This window comes from Heptranchias perlo, chromosome 4 (assembly GCF_035084215.1).
Source record: "Heptranchias perlo isolate sHepPer1 chromosome 4, sHepPer1.hap1, whole genome shotgun sequence".
Lineage (NCBI taxonomy): Eukaryota > Metazoa > Chordata > Chondrichthyes > Hexanchiformes > Hexanchidae > Heptranchias > Heptranchias perlo.
In genome coordinates, this window is record NC_090328.1 from 76,471,368 (window position 1) to 76,493,493 (window position 22,126).

General features: G+C 43.5%; 1 protein-coding gene across 3 annotated transcripts in view; it reads left to right on the top strand.

Annotated features, from left to right (window-relative positions):
• Positions 1-14,294, top strand: part of naa35 (N-alpha-acetyltransferase 35, NatC auxiliary subunit) — a 71,803-nt gene extending 57,509 nt beyond the window's left edge. For all 3 annotated transcript variants that reach the window (XM_067983170.1, XM_067983172.1, XM_067983171.1), the window contains 4 exons: positions 2,161-2,301; positions 8,096-8,218; positions 8,576-8,656; positions 14,015-14,294. In XM_067983170.1, coding sequence (XP_067839271.1) covers positions 2,161-2,301; positions 8,096-8,218; positions 8,576-8,656; positions 14,015-14,074 — 405 coding nt within the window. In that variant the 3' untranslated portion in view covers positions 14,075-14,294. The remainder of the gene's footprint in view (positions 1-2,160; positions 2,302-8,095; positions 8,219-8,575; positions 8,657-14,014) is intronic.
• The last annotated feature ends 7,832 nt before the right edge of the window (positions 14,295-22,126 follow it).

Genomic DNA, 22,126 nt, shown 5'->3' on the forward strand with positions numbered 1-22,126 from the left:
TGCGCATGCGCAGTAAGATCTGTCAGCTGGAGGCGCTCTATTTAAAGGGGCAGTCCTCCACTGACAGATGCTGCCACAAACAGCAAAAATTACAGCATGGAGCAGCCCAGGGGGAAGGCTGCTCCCAGTTTAATGATGCCTCACCCCAGGTATCATTAGATGGGGTGAGGAGGAGGGGGAGGACAGAGATCTTCCACCCGGCGGGCGGGAGGAAGCGGCCTGCCTCTGCCACCAAGAAGGCCTGGCTCGAGGTGGCAGAGGAGGTCACCAGCACCACCAACATATCGCCCACCTGCATACAGTGCAGGAGGCGCTCCAATGACCTCAGTAGGTCAGCCACAGTGAGAACACGTAGTCTTTCCCCTACACTCCGTCTCCACAACACTGCCCCCACCCCACATCTCCTTCGGCACTGCCAACACTACTCTGTCACATCACCCCTCATACCCACTCAAACCTCATCCTCATCTTACCTGCACCTACTCACCTCACGAGTACTCACCCCGCCACTACCACGCAACCCAATCCTCATACAATCTCATGGCTCTATCCCATACTCACCCTCTCGTGCATCTCTCTCACGGCCAGCCTCGCTCAACCTGCCACCACCTGTGCTGCAGCCACAGGGCATGCATCACATATGTGCAGTAGGCAGCGTAAGGCAAACATGTCGTGAGCATGAAGGGGATGCACAAGGGTGTTTGAGGGTTTGTCATGGTTCTTACTTCTATTGAATTAAAGAACAACTCACATCACACATTATATTGGCACCACTACTGCCATGTCTTCGCGAATCCTGTCCGGTTTGTGCAATAATGCCCGCTCCTGGGTATCCCTATGAGGACCCACCACTGATGCCACCCAGTATGTCACTGCAGAGTGGGTGTAGGTGTATTTGCAGGGCTCTTCTGCGCAGACGACTGAGAGACATCGGGGATGTCCCCGGTTACAGCCTGGAAGGCTGTGGAGCATAAGTTCGGGAGGGCAGTGGTGACTTTGACAGCGACAGGTAGGAAGATGGTGCACGGGCCAGCCAGGAGCAGCTCGGCATGAAAGAGGCTGCAGATGTCCACGGCTACATGTCGACTGACTCTGAGCCTCCGTGTGCACTGCTGCTCAGAGAGGTCCAGGAGGCTGAGCCTCGGTCTGTGGAACGTGTGGCGAGGGTAGTGCCCTCTGCGATGCATCTCTCTCTGCGGTAGCCCTCCCTCCTGATGTGCAGGTGGATGTGTCACAGCACTCTGTTGTGGAGCTCCACGTGTCAGAGGTGGATGGCGAGGCTGGTGATGCTGTTCGCCCTCCGAGGAGGTCATGACTGCAGCTACGGCGGCCCCCATCTGCAAGATGTACATCTGAGGGGGTCCGTAAGGTAGGTACATGTCTCCGGACCCCGGGGTAAGTGTGCAGGTTGGTGACTTTGATTGTCAGGAGGAGGGTGGTGGAGGCCAAACTTTGTCCCAAGTGACAGAGCGGCCTCCTGCAATGGCTGAGGGTCTCCCCCCCCCCCCCCCCCCACCTGTCAAATGGACCTTTGCAGCTGCCACAGGCTGACAGCTGCAACACGTCCATTTCAACTGGGAGTGTTTCCCCCAGTGTGTGAAACAGTCCCATGTTTATCCAAAATCACACGCAGTCCCTTAATCAGGTCAGTTAATGACCTGAACAAGCAAAGTAAATACTCTCAAGTGGCATCCCGCTGGCTTTAATTGCCTGCGGGATTCCCACCAGCGGGGGGCTGCGCGTGCATGCCGGCGCGTCATCGGGGAACCCGGAAGTGGGCGGGATCGAGGCGCGATCCGGTCCCGCACCTGGATTTCGGGATTTTCGGGGCCCCCCCTGCCGAGAACACACCCACCCGGTAGCGGGTGCTAAAATCGGGCCCCATAAATCAGTGGCCCTGATGATGCACTCTGCATTACATGGCATAATATCCCTACTGTTCTAAATCAGTGTATCCTCCTATTCACTGAGCAACACCATGGGAGATCCGCTAGTATACTACTAAAACATTTATTACATTTAATACAAAAGTAATTTGGTTCATTGTTTTCCCGAGAATCTATAAAAGGATGGTTATGTTCATTTACAATTTTTAAGATTACTTTCTATCATATTATGATTACTTAAAAGTATATTTTCCCCCTCTGTTGTGTGGTGCAGACTATGATAGCCTTTGATATGGATGGAAAAGTGAGAAAGCCAAAGTTCGAACTGGATAGTGAACAGGTTCGATATGAGCATAGATTTGCTCCATTCAACAGTGTTCTTACTCCACCACCAGTGCACTACCTCCAGTTTAAGGTGAGTAGCAAGAGTTATTACAGGGCTTCACTGCTACCGTATTTCATAACTATAGCCTATTGATGGTGGAGATAATGCTATGTGAGAAAAAGGTTCTTATTTGAAGGTCACTATTAAAAACTCTCTGCTATTGGGTTTCTCTGTGATTTAGCCTTTAAACAAATATGTCTGTTAACTGTTCTATGCAGTTTTTCTTTTTCCCCCTCTTCCTTCCACCCATCTCAATAGTTACTTTTTTTCTCCTGATTCACAATTCTGAGTTGGAGAGAGCCGCAGGTGATAGTTGAAATCAGGAGCTCACCATCTAAGAGAGTGCACCAGTGTGCTCTGCCACCAGATCACTTCTGAAATATATTATCCTTCATTATTGGGAGTGGGAGAAGAAGAGAGAGTGAGAATTAGACATTTTATGGGATCTGATTGCCAAAAGTGATAAAATTAATTCTGAAGTATTTGTGAGTGCTTTACCTGAGAAGTGCAAACCATTATTTTGGGAGCCTTAGCACAGAATTGTACTATTAGTTTTTTTTTTATTTCCCTAGAGGGTTACTTGCAGTGTTGTTTGAATGTTTTAAGTCAGCAATCCTGGACTTAACAGTTCCTATAAATGTAGAGTTTTTCCATCAAATCCCAAGAATGAAATTTTGTTTTAAAAAAACAAGTGTTTCCCTAACTAAGATTCAACATGGTTGCCTTTAAGAGTCATGTACTTCGGTACATATTTACCAGTGGACTATCTTAAGAAAAATTAGTTTCCACCTAGGCAGTTTCTGCCTAGTTGTTGTTATTGATTCTTTTCCCCTTAATTCGGAATTCCCCAGGGCTTTGTCCTCTCTCCCTCTCTTTTCCTTCATATCATTGACCAGCCTCTACTCTGAACCTTTTCAGCTCTTTTGTGGATGATTCCACTCTACTTTCCTCATCATTATTCAGATTGATGCCCTCAATAGCCACAACCTTCGTTCCTCTCACAGTGTAATGGCCAGAATAACTGCATCTTAATATCCTACACACCCTTTGATGATAAAAATCTTCAAAAAAGTTAGAATTGAGACACATGCAGAAACTAACAGCTACCATCTCTTACCTTTATTGGCTCCACTCTTAGTCCTCCTTAATATTCACGCTCTCACTATGTCCTTTGATCAGAAATGCAACTCCCACATCTTTTCCATTGTTAAAACTGCTTCCAAGGAGTTCTGTTTCCTCATTTGTGCCAAACACTATTCCCCTCAACTGCTTGCTCTCTATGAACTCAACTCTTTCCAAAACTTGAGTACTTCTCCCATATCTGAAAAAGCTCTCTTGCAATCATGGAAGGATACAAAGGCATCTGTCATGTTAATCACATCATCTCTAACCTCTCTACATTGGAATGTTCCTCATTTTTTATTTTATCAATATTACGGTTCTCTGTGCTCGTCTAAACTTTCCTCTGGTATTGCTTCTAAGCTCCAAATGTGCCTTCCAATATGCTGTTCCTTTACCCTCCATTCTCACTGTGTTGAAATCAAGACTCAATACATAGCCTGCTACCCTAACATCATCTTAGGACCTCAAAATTGAGGAACTCTTTACCTTCCTCAATCTTTTCTTCCTCCTTTGGTCTTAAGGCTTTTAAAACCTAAGCTTGTCATCTCTTAATCACTACTTCCTGATTTATCCGTGTGTTTTTTATTCTTTCCTTCAGTGGTGGCCTGTACTATTCACCTTGGCCCCTCATCTTTGGTTGTCAAAAAAAGGTTTTTATGAGGCCACAATACATACTGAAGATGTCATCGCATTATTGCTAGTTGATGAAGTAATGTGTCCTGCATTCCCAAACAACATAAAATATTTAGTTTAGCTTGTAAGTAGCCTTGTGTTGCGATTTCACTAGGTTGGTATCTCATTCTAAGATACACCTGGTCCTGGTACTGCTGCTGCTGGCATGCTCTCTATTGAATCAGGGTTGATGTCCAAGCTTGACAACAATGGAGAGGTGAGGAATGTGCCTGACCGTGAGGTTAGAGATTATGGTGGTATGCAATTCTGCTGCTGCTAATGGTCTGCAGCACCTCATGGAAACCCATTTTTGGCCTGCTAGATCTGTCCTTAATCTGACACACGTACAGTGGTAGTGCCACACTACATGATAGAGGCTGTACTCACTGTGAAGACTAGACTTTGTCTTCACAAGGATGGTGTGATGGTCACTCCTAACCGTACTATCATGGAAAGAAATGTCTGTGACAAGTAGAGTGATGAGGACAAGGTTAAGCAAGTTACTCCCTCATAGACTCATGACTGAGGTCAGAGCATTTGGAGTCAGGGGACAGGTAGCAAGCTGGCTACAAAACAGAAAACAGAGAGATGGGGTTATGGGAGCTACTCAGACTGGCAAAAGGTGGGAAGTGGTGTTTCACAGGGATCGGTGCTGGGACCACTGTTGTTCACAATTTAAGATTTGGAATCGGAAGTACAATTTTAAAATTTGCAGACAACACCAAAGTGGGAGGTGTAGTTAATACAAAGGAAGAATGCGACAAAATACAGGAAGTCATTAACAAACTTGCAGAATGGGTCTGAAAAATGGCCAATTAATTTCAATATAGATAAGTGTGAGGTGGTGCATTTTAGTAGGAGCAATAAGGTGGCCATATACTCCTTGGAAAATAAAAGGGTAAATAGAGTAGAAGAGCAAAGAGATCTGGGGGTACAGATACACAAATCATTAAAAGTAGCAACATAAGGCCATAAAAAAAGCAAACAAAGCAATGGAGTTCATTTCTAGAGGGATAGAGTTGAAAAGCAGAGAAGTTATATATTAAACTTGTATAGAACCTTGGTTAGACCACACTTGGAGTACTGTGCACAGTTCTGGTCTCCATATTATAAAAAGGATATAGAGGCATTGGAGAAGGTGCAAATAAGATTCACAAGGATGATACCAGAACTGAGAGCATATACTCATCAGGAAAGGCTGAACAGGCTGGGGCTCTTTTCTCTAGAAAAGAGATGGCTGGGGGGTGACCTGAAAGAGGACTTTAAGATAATGAATGGGTTTGATAGGGTAGATGTAGAGAAAATGTTTCCACTTGTGGCAGTGTCCAAAACAAGAGGTCATAAATATCAGATAGTCACTAAGAAATCCAATAGGGAATTCAGGAGAAACTTCTTCACCCAAAGATTGGTAAGAATGTAGAACATGCTACCACAAGGAGTAGTTGAGTCAAATAGCATAGATGCATTTAAGGGGAAGCTAGATAACCACGAGGGAGAAAGGAATAGAAGGGTATCCTGATAGGGATAGATGAAGAGGAGTGGGAGGCGGCTCATGTGGAGCATAAACGCCAGCATAGACAAGTTGGGCCAAATGGTCTGTTTCTGTGCTGCAGACTCTATGTAGGTTCCCTCATCACCTGACACAGACCCAGTCTGGCAGCTATGTCCTTCAGGACTTGGCCAAATCAGTCAGTGGTGGTACTAGCAAGTCATTCTTGGTGGTGGACATTTAATTCTCTTACCCAGAGTATGTTCTGTGCCCTTGATTCCCTCAGTGCTGCTTCTAAGTAGTGTTCAACATAAAGGAGTACTGATTCATCAATTGAGGAGAGCCAGTAAGTGCAGATCAGCTGGAGGTTTCCTTGAGCTTGTTGGCCTGAAGCCATCAAACGACCTGAGGTCTGGAGTAAATTTTTGAGAACTCTGAGCCACAATGATCAGTATACCTCTGGGCTTCCACTTGTGCCTGTCCTGCACATATCCAGGGATGGGGGATAGAGTCATATCTGTCAGTAAACATCCCAGACTACTCAGAGTACGACTATGTCAGGTTGCTACTTGATTAAACATTGTATACGCTTTGTAGTTCAAGCACCATAGGTGTTAGCTGTGACTCAGTGATAGCACGCTCGCCTCTGAATCAGAAGGTTGTGGGCTGACTTGAGCACATAATCTAGGCTGACCCTTCAATGCAGTACTGAGGGAATACTGTATTCTCGGAGGTGCCGTCTTTCGGATGAGACATTAAAGCCCGTCTGCCATCTCAGGTGGATGTAAAAGATCCCATGGAACTATTTCGAAGAAGAGCAGGGGAGTTCTCTGACACCATAAAAATATGACCATGAAAGCTGTTAGATTGTCATAAACACTCAGTTGGTGCACTAATGCCCTTTAGGGAAGAGAACCTGGCACCCCTATGTGTGTGGGCAACATGTGAGTCCAGTCTCACACTATGTGGTTGACTCTTAATGCCCTCAGGGAAACAAAAGGATAGGCAATAAATACTGCCTTGGCATTGTCACCCACAACCCAAGAACAATTTTTTTTTTAAATTGAAAGTCTTGCATCTAGTGCACACTTTCTGTTTGTGTGCTCATGATTTTGTCACACTTGGGTATAATGACTGCGAGTTCTTTTAAACTGCATGTAAGGTTTGTATCCTATAGCTTTCTAGTTGTATATTTACCATTACTTACCCTTCAGGCCTCCGCAGTAGCACCTGCTTTCCCATACACGCCTGTCCCTGCCATCAGACCTCTGTTGCTGTCTGTTTCTCTCCACAAGTTTGGGCCACGGGCCACCAACAGTCCCTGCCCACACACGCTACTCCTCCCACCATTTTACAGTGCTAGGCCTCTGAACTCCACCTGCTGTCTGCACCATGTGCAGCTACACCCGCCATCTAGCTCCCGAATGCATTACATTCTGCCACCATCATCTGTATCTTCACCTCCCTTGGACTGCTGTCCTTGTCCCACCCCCTGCTACCTCCACCATTTACATCTTTGCCTGTTTCAGGCTGTCATCCCGGCCCCTGTGGAACCGAATCCTTGTTCTTTATAGCCCTTATAATGTATAGACTCTATAATACAATAAGTGCTTTAAAAGAACAAAAAAATCAGGCATCAGTCTAGTTTAGGGGGGTGGGGGGGGTGGGAAGGAGAAGCAGATAAGAGAGGGAGGGGCATTTCGTGAGAGAGTGCAATACAAGATGAAGCAGCAGCAGCAGAAAGATGTTTAAAGGCTCAAGAGGTAAAAAAGGTGGGTAAGGTGTGGGGAGTGAGGGGTAGGAAGGAGAATTGGGGGTTAGCCTTCAGAAGGTGGAGGAGATGGGAGAAGTGGAGGTGAAAGGGTGGGTTTGTGATGGCAAGGTGAGTGAGCAGCAGGAGATTAAATAGTGGTAAGAAGCAGGGAAGGGAGGAGAGTGCAGGGGAAGCAGGCGAGAAGGGACAAGGCTGAGCGTCAGCGGGGTGGCAACAGCAGTGGGGAAGTGAACAAAGTGGTGTATGAAAAGTGTAGGGGAGGAGATAGGGTGCGCATCTGCAGAGCAGGGTGACACCTCCTCCCATTGCCTTTCCACTACTGGACTATGGCCCTGTAGTGCTATTACCCAACAACCCAAAGCTAGCCTGCATTCCTTGGAAGATCCCTCCCAACTACCACTCAAAACCTACTTGCAGCCTTCACCAGATCTCCCCCACCCACCACCAGTACTTCCCACTACCCAGCATCTGCATATACCATCCACGGAAGAGAGAAAAAGAACCCCAAAGAATAGAAAGAAGGAACAGGACATGAAGAGAACTAAAAGATAGATTGAAACAAGAGGACACAGACGAGCAGAAAACAAAGGAAAGAGATAGACAATCAGAAGAGCAAACAGAGAGAAAACCAACAACACAGACGTCCGAGCAAGCATATGGTTCAATTTAACATGAACAACACCATGGCAAGCCCACTTATTTCAACAAATGTTTTATTTCCCATCAGTCACCATTTTGAAGTATTTTTAAATTTTGTCGTCAAATAGGAAATGTCTGACCTCAACAAGTACACTCCCCCTCCTCAATCTTCCGACCTTTACATGGCTGCCAGTAAGCACTTCCAACAGGCTAAGATGATACTGGAAAACATCCCGAATCCAGACAATGAGGTACTGTACACTGCACTTATTATTTACAATAATAAGTTTCTATATTGATGCTTTGAGATAACTGCAATGGCAGTTTTACATTTTGTGTGTTGGGTTTATAGAACCCTAATGTATATCCCATTGTTTCTGTTTGAGTGACTTAGTATGGTTTTATCTATGTTGAGGTAAGCATAAAGTATTTTTATAGGTGGTAGTATAGAAAGAGGCCAAATGTTTGCTGTATTTGTCTGAGTGCCCTATAAAATATACTAGTGCTCAATTTTGCCATATGCCCTTATTATTGGGTTGTGCATGTAAATTATTGCTTTTTGCAGTATGTATTTGACTTTTTTCTATGGCATGGAATTTGTTTTTCAGGTAAATAGAATTCTGAAGGTTGCAAAACCTAATATTGTGGTGATGAAGCTGCTTGCAGGAGGCCACAAGAAGGAATCTAAGGTAAGTATTAGCATTTTGAGAAGTACAGTTGGATCACCTAGTGTAAATACAGAAAGCAACATTATTTCACCTTCTCTTTTCAACTTCAAGCAGCATCATCACTCAGGCAAGTCCCAGCTTTGATCCTGGTCCATGCTGAGTTGCCTAATTTCAGTTGGGGCTAAGGTGGGAGCACTACAATTGGCCTCAGCACCCTTGGGCTAGGAGAGGTAAAGATCAGCTAGGGTCACTGCTCCTGATCGCTATGAGTGAATCCTGCTGGAAGTTGCATGTGTGCACAGCCTTGGTCTCTGCTCTATGCCCCTTACAGTTGAATAGCTTTCCAAGATATAAGCCTAGATTTTCCAATTGGGTACAGCCAATCAAAATAGGGTGGCAATCTGTTACACCAAGTCTCCAGCCACTTATATCCATCTCATTTTCTGCGGATGCAGGAAGTGCCCACCCGTTTCTGAGCAGCTCTGAGCAAATGAAGTGAAAGTGACATGATGAGCTCCATTTTTCGTTACTTGTAATGTTTCCTCGTCTTGTTGATATGGAGCCTGCGTTCAAGATTGTTAGACACTGTGGAGAAGGCAGAAGAGCATTTAAAGAGCCAAACAGCCACATTCATACTAGCAGTTTATAGGTAGTTTTTGACCCACTTTTTGAATTTTCTTTTCTATAACTAAATCGCTTATTATTAGCCTTGGTGCCATTTGCTACACCAGGGCTGCCATTTTTCAGTTCCCGTAGGGCACAGTAGGTTTCCCATTGGGAATTCTCTGTACTTTTGGAAGATACATAGCTACAAAGGAAGACCAGGCTGGTCAGGCAGCGCTGGAATAGCATTTTCCACTGCCTGGTACTCCTACACCAAAATATATTGCCACCGGTGCACGTGCCTGCATTTGTCCAAAGAGCAGTTCCTGTGAAGGTTTCATTTTAAAAGAAAGCCATGACTGAGTTACATCATATGCAGGAATCTGACCGAGAGCTCACCTCTAGCACAGCACCACCATTGGCCGTCAAAGTCACAACCACCCTTAATTTTTGTGCAGCAGGATCATATCAGGCTGTCACTAGAGACATCACTATCTTTAGGCACTCAGCTATGCACAGGTGCATCAAGCAAGACATGAATACATTGTTTGCTAGGACAAGCAATTGCATCATTTTCCTTATGGACACTTGGTAATAGCATGACAGGGCACTGCAGTTATACAGAGTGGCAGGATTCCTGAAGGTTCAGGCAGCCATAGATTGTACCCACATGGCCCTACATGATCCCTTGTTCAATGCCACCACCTACTGCAACAAAAGGATTCCACTCTCTAAATGTGCAGCTTGTTTGCAACTAACAGCATCACATCGTGCAAGTGAAAGTGCACTGCTGCAGAACCAATTTCCTGCCACCTCCCCAACCCCCCATGGGTAAGCTCCAAATCACAGACATTCTTGATGCTTGGAGCTCACTCAAAACATTCTAAGAGGCTGCCCCTGGAAATTGCGTTGGGTGGGTATGAGCCTATGCTTTACCCTATTACCAATCAGGCTTATGCCTGATTGGAAATTCTAGGCTCATACACGAACAATGGCTGCCAAGCTAAGGTACTGGAGGGCTATCAACATCCGTGAAATCCTACCTGAGAAAAAGTCTACACCTTCAGGAGAGAAAGGGAGAAAATTGGTAGGGGGAAGAAAATGCATCTTGGATCTTTACAGGCTGAGATTTTGCAGATGTTAAGTTTTTTTGTCTATTTAATTGTTACTGCATTCATTAGGATTACATCCACTTTCACCCTTTGTATACTTTATTTCCTCTGTCAACATTGCTCATTGTGATGTTAGGAGTTGTTAGCCAACTGCAGACCATGTTGTCAATATGAAGCTTGTTGAATGTTCCTCTTGCCTCAGTGCCCTCAGTTACTGCTGCCTAGGTCCTTAATAACAGTGTCAGTAAAAATATACAGCAAAAATTAAAGCACATTTTAAGCAGATGATCTGTTGATAAATATTATAATCCATTTTTATCTTATGTTTTGAAAAGCTGGTCTTTTTCTCATAAATAAGCTTTCTATTTTGAAACTTACTAATAAATCTTAAATCCTATGCAGTTTTAACTTTTACAGTTTGTCTCATTGTGGCTGAGAGAAACTCCATTTCATACTAAGAGCCAGATGTTCCTTGTAATTTTAGAATTGTTGCATCGATACTTTTGACATCTGGAATAGGTTGTTTCCAGTAGATAGAAGAAGCAGGACCATTTGTTTGTCTTTATTGAGTGTACATGTCTCAGTGCTACAGGCAGCTCTACTTGGCCAGGTCATCCTGTATACTAAGGAGTTGTACTTCTCAATGTACTTAACAGGTTGCAGCCAGATGGATATGCTTCTGTACACATTCTTGCCCTGCCTTAACATCCAACTGTTTCATGCAGTGGCCCAAGATATCTAAAGGTCACAATTGGTCTTTGTTATACAGAATTATTGCTTTCACTATCAAGATTGAGTAGTTTGGGTAACTTCTACCTCCATTAATGTGAAACTGCATGTATCGACCAATAGAAAAAGATGGATAACATATTGCACCACTATTAAAGTACATTGAGTCACATGCGATGTTGACTTGGGTGTCAAGCCTAATGCACCCAATGACTACTATGCCAATCTCCCTATTGCCCTCCCTAGCTAATTCCAGCAAAACATCCTTCAGTATAGCATAATTGTAATACATTCAACCAGATCAGAAAACTCACTATGCTCCTGTAAATACTAAATATGTTTTTAATAAACAAAACTCACAAGCTGTTTTAGGATTGAAAATGGGATTCAATCAGTAAAGGGCCCCCACGGCTCGATAATTTTATCCAGTGACTATCTCGGCCATTAAGATTAGATCTCCTGTTCTTAGCCGGGGCAGCAATAAAATTGGTCTCAGCACCCCTGAAGTAGGCAGGGAAAAATAGCCAGGTGTTTTTGCTCCTGGTCCTCTGCTGGAATTGTGTGTGAATATTGGGTGAGGACAGGATTGGGCTCAGCTGTGATGCTCCCCAAATCAGTTCCAACTCTCAATGCCAAGGATCAGGTGTGTTGTACCCCAGCAAAGAGCCAGCAAAATGTAAGTGCACCCACATTATGCAGTAGGCCAAATGTTTAAATGCTTCAGAATCTCCTCTCAGGCCTACTGACTTATAGTGAGACATCAAAATTGTTCACACACCAATGTAATAGGAACAGTTCGACCCCTCAAGTCTGTTCTGTGGTTGTTAGATCATGGCTGATTTGTATCCATCTACCCACCTTGGTTCCATAACCCTTAATACCTTTGCCTAACAAAAATCTATCTTTCAGTTTCGAAATTTTCAGTTGACCTAGCCTCAACAGCTTTTTGGGGGAAGAGAGTTCCAGATTTCTACTACTCTTTGGGTGAAGACGTGCTTTCTGACATCACCCCTGAACGGCCTAGCTTTAATTTTAAGGTTGTGCCCTCTTGTTCTGGACTCAATGATGGGAAAGAGCCAGTGGAACTAACTGCATCAACAAATGCTACAAGAGAATTGCATTTACTGCCATAATATGAACTTTGATTTTTTTTTTGTAGTAGCAGGCACACAAGGTATTAGTGTTATTTAATTACATAGAATTTTACAGCATAGTAACAAGGCATTCGGCCAAACTGGTCTGTGCCGGTGTTTATGCTCAACACGCGCCTCCTCCCACTTTACTTCATCAACGTATTCTTCCATTCCTTTCTCCCTCATGTACTTATCTAGCTTCTCTTAAGTGCATCTATGCTATTCGCCTCAACCATTCCATGTGGTAGTGTGTTCCACATTCTCACCATTCGCTGAGTAAAGAAGTTTCTCCTGAATTTATTATTGGATTTGTTAGTGACTATCTTATATTTATGGCCCCTAGTTTTGGACTCCACCACAAGTGGAAACATCTCTATCAGGTCACTTCTCAGCCGTCTGTTTTCTAGAAAAAAAGAGCTCCAGCCCGTTCAGTCTTTAATGATGGTTGTACCCTCTCAGTTCTGGTATCATCCTTGTAAATCTTTTTTGCATTTTCTCCAATGCCTATATCCTTTTTGTGATATGTGGTCGAACCTAAGTTTAACATAACTTCTCTGCTTTTGAATTCTATTCCTCTAGAAATTAACCCAATGTTTTTTTATGGCATTAACCTGCGTCGCTACTTTATGATTTGTGAATCTGTACCCCTAGATCCTTTTGTTCCTCTACCCCTTTTAGCCTTTAATTTTCCAAGGAGTATATGGTCTCCTCATTCTTACCAAAATTGATCAAACATTTCAGGGAAGAGATTGAAGTTAGTCTAGATGCATTGATTAGATGAAAATATTGTGAAGTAAAGCAAAATCCAAATGAGAATTGGACTTTTTAAGCACATAAGCGCCATATTTGTAATCAAGCTCTTAAATGCCAAATGATTTTTAAAATAGCGTGCCTGTGTTCTACAGCCCAACTGTGTAGATTTTAGATTGCACTGATAGAACTGTTCTGAAAGTTATTCTCCCTGCTGGCTGATGTTTGATTTCATAGCTTACCAATATTTTCCACTTTTTAAATTTAAATGTTTGCTTAGTATTGTTGGCCCTAGTTATATTTCAACAGTATCTTTGAGGTGTGGCCAGTTTTGAGGAACAGACTCCTTGCTTCCACTTCCGAGGGTGGTGGATAACTATTACAAAACCAGACATTGGAAATGCTGAAATATTTTTTTTTAAATCAGTGTTCAGACATTCCTCTTCTGCCCCCACCCCCAAATGTATTTTTATGTATACAGGCATACACTAGTGGATGTAGAGAAGGGTGGAGAAGAGGTGGGGTTGGTTACAAACAAAGATAATGAATTTGGTTTTTAAAAAAAAAGGATTTGTGTGGGAAATGAGGAGGAGAATAATAGTGATGGGAAACCAGCTAAGAAGCAGAAGGGGGGAGGAAGAAGGTAGGGGTGGAGGGATGCACAATGGATAAAGGCAAAATGATGAGCAAGGTGGCAGGTGCAGCTGCTTGGTGTCGTGGAAGGTTTAGGTATCAATAAGGCAGTAGGAGGATTTCTGAGGTCTGATGATGGGTAGGTTACATGGGGTGGGAAGAGGGTTAAAGTAGGAGCACTGCCATCTAGTATCTGAAAGGTAAGTAAATACAAGGATACAAAGCGATTCTAAGCATTAAGCACAGGAACTGGGTACCAGATGTAAGACTTTTAATATATTCTAGAGATATTTATAAGTATAAAAGATAGATAATGCAGAAAATGTAAGTTTCATCTGCATGCAACCTCTTACTCTGCTGTACAAATTAACTCTGCTTGTGAAGTGTTGGATAGTAATTTATTTTTTTTTAAATTTCAGGTTCCTCCAGAATTCGATTTTTCTGTTCACAAATATTTTCCAGTTGTCAAGTTAATCTAACTCCAGTGGAGATAATAGCTGTGGATCTAGTTTATGTAATGAGCTGAAGTTCAGGACTTGAAACGTTTTGCTCCAGCCCTGGCTGATATGTTCCAGAGTACTGGAAAAGGACGGTGTAAAATTCGGAGCTATGAGGCACATCAACAGCAGTGCTTTGTATATGCTGCTGTACTGTGTTAATACTGTGACCAGAATAAAAAATATAACTTTTTAAATTTAATTGTTTTGATGTCAATAGTGGATAAAAGGCAAGTGTTTCACTGAGCACTATCATTGTACATGTGGGTGGGGTGATGGTGAGGGTAGAGGAGGAGAGAACAGGGGAAAAGCTTAACAGGTTAAATCTACAACTAAATCAGCCACCATTTATACTTCTTCCTTCACCACCAAAATAGATGAACTGGTCATTTATTCAATGTGCTGTTTGTGGGAAATTACCTGACATGTTTACCCATTTACTAGTGACTATAACTTTAAAAATTCATTGGCAGTACTATATAAATGTAAGCTTCTTTTCTAGTCTCCCTTAGTTCAGAAAGTATCTTTACTAGAATTCTATTAACTAGAGCTGAGCAACTAAATGAGCAGAGGAAACCTGCATACATTTTGGATCCTGAAGAGTCAGGTTTTATTTATATTTAGTACTCGTCTCCATGAGGTTGCAGCAAGAAACTAGAACAAACTTTTTCTTCCAGATGGCAGCAGTCCAGAATGAATTTGATGTAATAAGTAAGAGATTCTTCCTAATTTAACAGTAAAGAGCGGGGTGTGGGGGTTGGTCGGAGGCCAGCTACCAGGAGGGAAAGTTCGGGAATTGATTTGGGGGCAGGCAGCCGAAGATCAAGGGTTGGAGGGGATATTGGCCGATCGCTGCAGTGAAGAGAGGCTATGATCAGCAGAAGGTTTGCCTATAATGATATTTTGATCTTATTTTTTAAAATGTTTGTTTACATGGACAGCAGGGACCGAGGTTGGAGCAGTTACTGAGCCGATGATAAACATCAGTTAATATGGTTGTTAATGCCACATTTGAGCAATCTTAATTCAACATTCACATGACGTTAGGCTCGGTAACTCTTAAGTTGGAGTTAAGGCAAAAGAGGGTATTTTGCTCTGTACCTATCCAAGCTGTACCTGCCTTGGCAGTGCTCAGTATTGTTGTTGCATGGTAGTAATGGCAAAAGTCCATTCCTCACTTGTTGAGCCAGCAAAATACTTCATATTCAGTCACAGATGAAGCATGGATTAGATAGCTCATTAAATCACAATCCTTTGTGCACACATGCACGCACATGAGAAAGATGCCCACCAACTCAGGCATGGCTGAGAGTTTTATATAGACATCTTTTATTTGGTTAGTGGTAATTTGTGGAAAAGGCTCAATCCCACCTGGACACTTAGGTATTCACCATTTCTCTTTCCTCCTCTCAACTAAAAGTCAATACTAGCAGTTTAGGAAAGGAGAAATCTGTCCAAAACCAAGTTTTTCAAAAAAAAGTAACAAATGACATACAACAAAAAACAATCACTATCATGCAGTATCTAGTCAAGAATGGTTTCTTGCAAAGAGACCCAATCACTGTATACCACTACTCTTAAGGTCATCCAGGTACACGCAAAAGACTAAACATAGCAAACACTCCAAGAACCCCTGCTGAATCTTAGAATCATAGAAAATTTACAGCTCAGAAGGCGGCCCATTGTGTCCGTGCCGGCTGAGAAATGAGCCACCCAGGCTAATCCCAATTTCCTGCATTTGGTCCATAGCCCTGCAGGTCGCGGCTCTTCAGATGCATATCCAGGTACTTTTTAAAATGAGTTGAGGGTTTCTGCTTCTACCACCATCTCAAGCAGTGAGTTCCAGACCCCCACCACCCTCTGGGTGAAAAAATATTTCCTCATTTCTACTCTAATCCTACCAATAAAATCACTTTAAATCGATACCCCCTGGTTTTTGACCCCTCCACTAAGGGAAGTAGCTCCTTCCTAGCCACTCTATCTAGGCCCCTCAGAATTTTGTACACCTCAATCAAATCACCCCTCAGCCTCCTCTGTTCCAAGGAAAACAACTCTAGCCTATCTAATCTGTCATCATAGCTAAAATTCTCCAGTCCTGGCAACATCCTCATAAATCTCCTCTGCACCCTCTCTTGTGCAATTACATCCTTCCTGTAATGTGCTGACCAGAACTCTGCACAGTACTCAAGCTGTGGCGTAACTAGTGTTTTATACAGTTCCAGCATAACATCCCTGCTCTTATATGCTATGCCTCAGCTAAGGAAAGCAATCCATATGACTTCTTAACCACCATATCTACTGTGATCTTGGACATGTACTCCAAGAACCCTCACTTCCTCTACGCCTCTCAGTATCCTCCCATTTATTGTGTATTCCCTTGCCTTGTTTGCTTTCCCCAAATGCATTACCTCAGACTTCTCCAGATTGAACTCTATTTGCCACTTTTCTGCCCATCTGACCAGTCCATTGATATCTTCCCACAGTCTACAGCTTTCCTCCTCACTATTAACCACATAGCCTATCTGTGTCATCTGCAAATTTCTTAATCATGTCCCCTACGTTTAAGTCCAAATCGTTAATGTATACCACAAAAAGCAAAGGACCTAGTACAGAGGCCTACGGCACCCCACTGGAAACAGCTTTCCAGTCGCAAAGATACCCATCGACCATTACCCTTTGCTTCCTGCCACAGCCAATTTTGGATCCAATTTTCCACATTCCCTTGGATCCCGTGGGCCTTTACTTTTTGACCAATCTGTCATATGGGACCTTGTCAAAAGCCTTGCTAAAACCCATGCAGACTACATCAATTGCGCGACCCTCATGGATCCTCCTTGTCACCTCCTCGAAAAATTCAATCAAGTTAGTCAGACACGACCTCCCCTTAACAAATCGTGCTGACTGTCCTTGATTAGTCCGTGCCTTTCTAAATGACAGTTTATCCTGTCCCTCAGAATTGATTCCAATAATTTGCCCACCAGCGAGGTTAGGCTGACTGGCCTGTAATTACTCGGACTATCCTTCGCTCCCTTTTTAAACAACAGTACAACGTTAGCAGTCCTCCAATCCTCCAGCACTACGCCTGTATCCAATAAAGTTTGGAAAATGATTGTTCAAGCCTCCTATTTCCTCCCAGGCTTCTTTTAACAGCCTGGGATACATTTTGTCTGACCCCAGTGATTCATCCACTTTCAAGGCTGCTAATCCCCTTAATACTTCATATGTATAGAATACATAAGATGAACGACTGATCTTTCCAAACCCAAGAATAGCCACCCAGAAGAGTGACCGTAGCGAATGGGTGAGGTAAAAATTTTACATTATAAAGGACAGTGCAGACAACACAGTGAACTGCTGAGAGTTTGGTAAGTGTGGGAGTTTAAGGGTTAATCTCTTTAAAAATCTAGTGTACATTGCTTTCAACTGTTTAAGTTCAATTTTAAAGTTTAAATTTTTAAGTTTCTGTCAGGCTTCAGCAAAGAGCGCTGCTGTAGTAAGTTAATTGGTTAGCTAGATTAAACTGGTACCTGAAGGTGGGGCAGGCCTGACTCATCTGAGTCACAAACTGTAGAAATACAGGGGCCCGTCGGTGCGACAGCACGGAGTGCGGCAGGACAGAGTGACCTGCTGAGAGTTTGGCGAAGTGGGGAAAGGAGGTGCTGCTTTGCCTTCCTTTTCCTAACTTTTTCCCCAGAGCGGCAATGGACCTGAGCGTAGAAGACTGAGATTGGGGAATAAAAGCAGCATCAGACCTGCAACAAGAGAAAACTACTGTGCAATGTCACAGGTGAGGCAGGAGAGTCCGAGAGGTGAGCACAGTGTAAAAGGAGAGACCTAGAGCGGGAGGAGAGTCTAAGGCAAGTCATGGCAGCACAGCTCGCACCCTTGATATGCTCCTCCTGCACTATGTGGGAAGTCATGGACACTACCAGTGTCCCTGGCGATCATATGTGCAGGAAGTGTGTCCAGCTGCAGCTACTGGCTAACCGTCTTTCGGAGCTGGAGCTGGAGCTGCGGGTGGATTCACTGTGGAGCATCCGCGATGCTGAGACTATCGTGGATAGCACGTTCAGTGAGGTGGTCACACCGCAGGTAAAGATTACACAGGCAGAAAGGAAATGGGTGACTGCCAGGCAGAGTAAAGGGACTAGACAGGTAGAGCAGGAATCCCCTGGGGCCATCTCCCTCTCAAACAGATATTCTGCTTTGGATGCTGTTGGGAAAAGATGGCTTATCAGGGGAAAGCAGCAAGAGCCAAGTTCGGGGCACTACGGGTGGCTCTGCTGCACAGGAGGGGAGGAAGAAGAGTGGCAGGGCTATAGTGATAGGGGATTCGATTGTAAGGGGAACAGATAGGCGTTTCTGCAGCTGCAAACGTGACTCCAGGATGGTATGCTGCCTCCCTGGTGCTAGGGTCAAGGATGTCACGGAGCGGCTGCAGGGCATTCTGGAGGGGAAGGGTGAACAGCCAGTAGTCGTGGTCCATATTGGTACCAATGACATAGGTAAAAAAAGGGATGAGGTCCTGCAAGGTGAATTTAAGGAGTTAGGAGATAAATTAAAAAGCAGGACTTCAAAGGTAGTGATCTCAGGATTACTACCGGTGCCACGTGCTAGTGAGTATAGGAACAGGAGAATAGACAGGATGAATGCGTGGCTGCAGGGATGGTGTAGGAGGGAGGGATTTAGATTCCTGGGAAATTGGGACCGGCTCTGGGGAAGGTGGGACCTGTACAAGCGGGACGGGTTACACCGGAGCAGGACCGGGACCAATGTCCTCGCGGGGGTGTTTGCTAGTGCTGTTGGGGAAGGTTTAAACTAGAGTGGCAGGGGGATGGGAACCTGAGCGGGGAGTCAGAAGGGAATAAAGTTGAGAGCAGCAAGAGAGGGGAAGACCCAGGGGAAATTTACAATACAAATAGTACAAACAGTTGTTCAAGAACAAGTGAAAGGGAAAAGCGTAGAGCAGCGGAAAGAAAGTGTACTTTAGGCACGACAGATAAAATAAAAACTAGAAGGCGTAAGGCGATTAACCCAGCATCAAAGCTGAAGGTCAGGCTGGGGTGTGTGGCCCAACTAAGAGTTCTATATACAAATGCATGGAGTATAAGGAATAAATTAAATGAACTACAGGTTCAAATTCAAATTGCAGGGTATGACACGATAGCTATTACTGAGACATGGCTGCAGGATGGTCAGGATTGGGAACTAATTATACCAGGTTATAAGGTCTACAGGAGAGATAGGGAAAATGGAAGAGGGGGAGGAGTAGCCTTAATGATTAGAGATTAAATCACTTCAATGATAAAGGGGGATATAACAAGAGGTAAGCAGCCAACAGAGACCTTATGGGTTGAATTGAGAAATAGGAAAGGATCTAAGACTATAGTGGGAGTTGTAATTGGAGCCCTGGCAGCAGCTCTGAAGTTCTAGATTGTATAAATGCAGAGATTAGACAAGCGTGTAAGAAAGGCATAGTGGTCTTAATGGGGGACTTTAACCTTCACATAGATTGGGAAAAGCAGACTAGCAACTGTCAGAAAGGTAGTGAATTTCTTGAGTGTGTCCGGGATAGTTTTCCACAGCAGTATGTCCTAGAGGCAACAAGAGGGCAAGCCATACTAGATTTAATAATGAGTAATGAACCAGATTTTGTGAACGACTTAACTTTGCGTGAACTTCTATCCAATAGTGATCATAACATGATGAGTTCAATGTAGTGTTTGAAAGGGAAAAAAAGTGAATCAGCTGCTAAGATTCTAGACTTTGGAAAGGCCGACTTCAATGGGATGAGACAGAGACTGTCCACAGTAAACTGGGCAAATCTGTTAATGGGTAAAACGACTGATGATTAGTGGGAAATGTTCAAAGAAACATTTAACGTGATACAGAATCGGTTTATACCCAAGGGGCAAGAACTCTACTTGCCAAAAAAAAAGCCATGGGACAGTATAAGACATAAGGAAAGGGCATACAAAAAGGCAAAAAATGGCACAGATCCTGGCGAATGGGAAAGATACAAAGATCAACAAAGGGTCACAAAACAGATAGTAAGGGTGCAAAAAGAGAGTATGAAAAGAAACTCGCAAGGGATATCAAAACCAATACAAAGAACTTTTACAGTTATATTAGGAAAAAGAGGGTGGTCAGCAGTAGTGTTGGCCCCTTAAAAACTGAAAGTGGGGATATTGTCATTGACAATGGGGAAATGGCAGACATGTTGAACAATTACTTTGTGTCAGTATTTACAGTCGAAAAAGAGGATAGCATGCCGGAAATCCCAAGAAAACTTACATTGAATCGGGGACAGGGACTCGATAAAATTAACATAAGTAAAGCAACAGTAATGAAGAAAATAATAGCACTAAAGAGTGACAAATCCCGAGGACCAGATGGTTTCCATCCCAGGGTTTTAAAGGAAGTAGGTGAGCACATTGCGGATGCCCTAACTATAATCTTTCAAAGTTCTCTAGATTCAGGAACTGTCCCTCTAGATTGGAAAATTGCACATGTCACTCCACTTTTTAAGTAAGGAGAGAGGGGGAAACCGGGGAATTATAGACCAGTTAGCCTAACATCTGTTGTGGGGAAAATGCTGGAGTCTATAATTAAGGATAGGGTGACTGAACACCGAGAATTTTCAGTTAATCAGGGAGAGCCAGCATAGATTTGTGAAAGGTAGGTCGTGCCTGACAAACCTGATTGAATTTTTTGAAGAGGTGACTAAAGTAGTGGACAGGGGAATGTCAATAGATGTTATTTATATGGACTTCCAGAAGGCATTTGATAAGGTCCCACATAAGAGACTGTTAGCTAAGATAGAAGCCCATGGAATCGAGGGAAAAGTACAGACTTGGTTAGGAAGTTGGCTGAGCAAAAGGCGACAGAGAGTAGGGATAATGGGTAGGTACTCACATTGGCAGGATGTGACTAGTGGAGTCCTGCAGGGATCTGTCTTGGGGCCTCAATTATTCACAATATTAATTAACGACTTAGATGAAGGCATAGAAAGTCTCATATCTAAGTTTGCCGATGACACAAAGATTGTTGGCATTGTAAGCAGTGTAGATGAAAACATAAAATTACAAAGCGATATTGATAGATTAGGTGAATGGGCAAAACTGTGGCAAATGGAATTCAATGTAGACAAATGTGAGGTCATCCACTTTGGATCAAAAAGGATAGAACAGGGTACTTTCTAAATGGTAAAAAGTTAAAAACAGTGGATGTCCAAAGGGACTTAGGGGTTCAGGTACATCGATCATTGAAGTGTCATGAACAGGTGCAGAAAATAATCAAGACGGCAAATGGAATGTTGGCCTTTATATCTTGAGGACTAGAGTACAAGGGGGCAGAAGTTATGTTGCAGCTATACAAAACCCTGGTTAGACCGCACCTGGAGTACTGTGAGCAGTTCTGGGCACCGCACCTTCAGAAGGATATATTGGCCTTGGAGGGAGTGCAGTGTAGGTTTACTAGAATGATACCCGGACTTCAAGGGATAAGTTACAAGGAGAGATTACACAAATTGGGGTTGTATTCTCTGGAGTTTCGAAGGTTATGGGGTGATCTGATCGAAGTTTATAAGATATTAAGGGGAACGGTTAGGGTGGATAGAGAGAAACTATTTCCGCTGGTTGGGGATTTTAGGAGTAGGGGCCACAGTCTAAAAATTAGAGCCAGACCGTTCAGGAGCGAGATTAGAAAACATTTCTACACACAAAGGGTTGTAGAAGTTTGGAACTCTCTTCCGCAAATGACAATTGATACTAGCTCAATTGCTAAATTTAAATCTGAGATAGATAGCTTTTTGGCAACCAAAGGTATTAAGGGATAATGGGCCAAAGGCAGGTATATGGAGTTAGATCACAGATCAGCCATGATCTTATCAAATGGCGGAGCAGGCACGAGGGGCTGAATGGCCTTCTCCTGTTCCTATCCCTTCAAATGACCTGTCTTGGCATTGCACACAAATATGAAACACACTCAACCTCACCACAAATCAGGCACATGGCAGTGTTTTTGTTAAGTGGC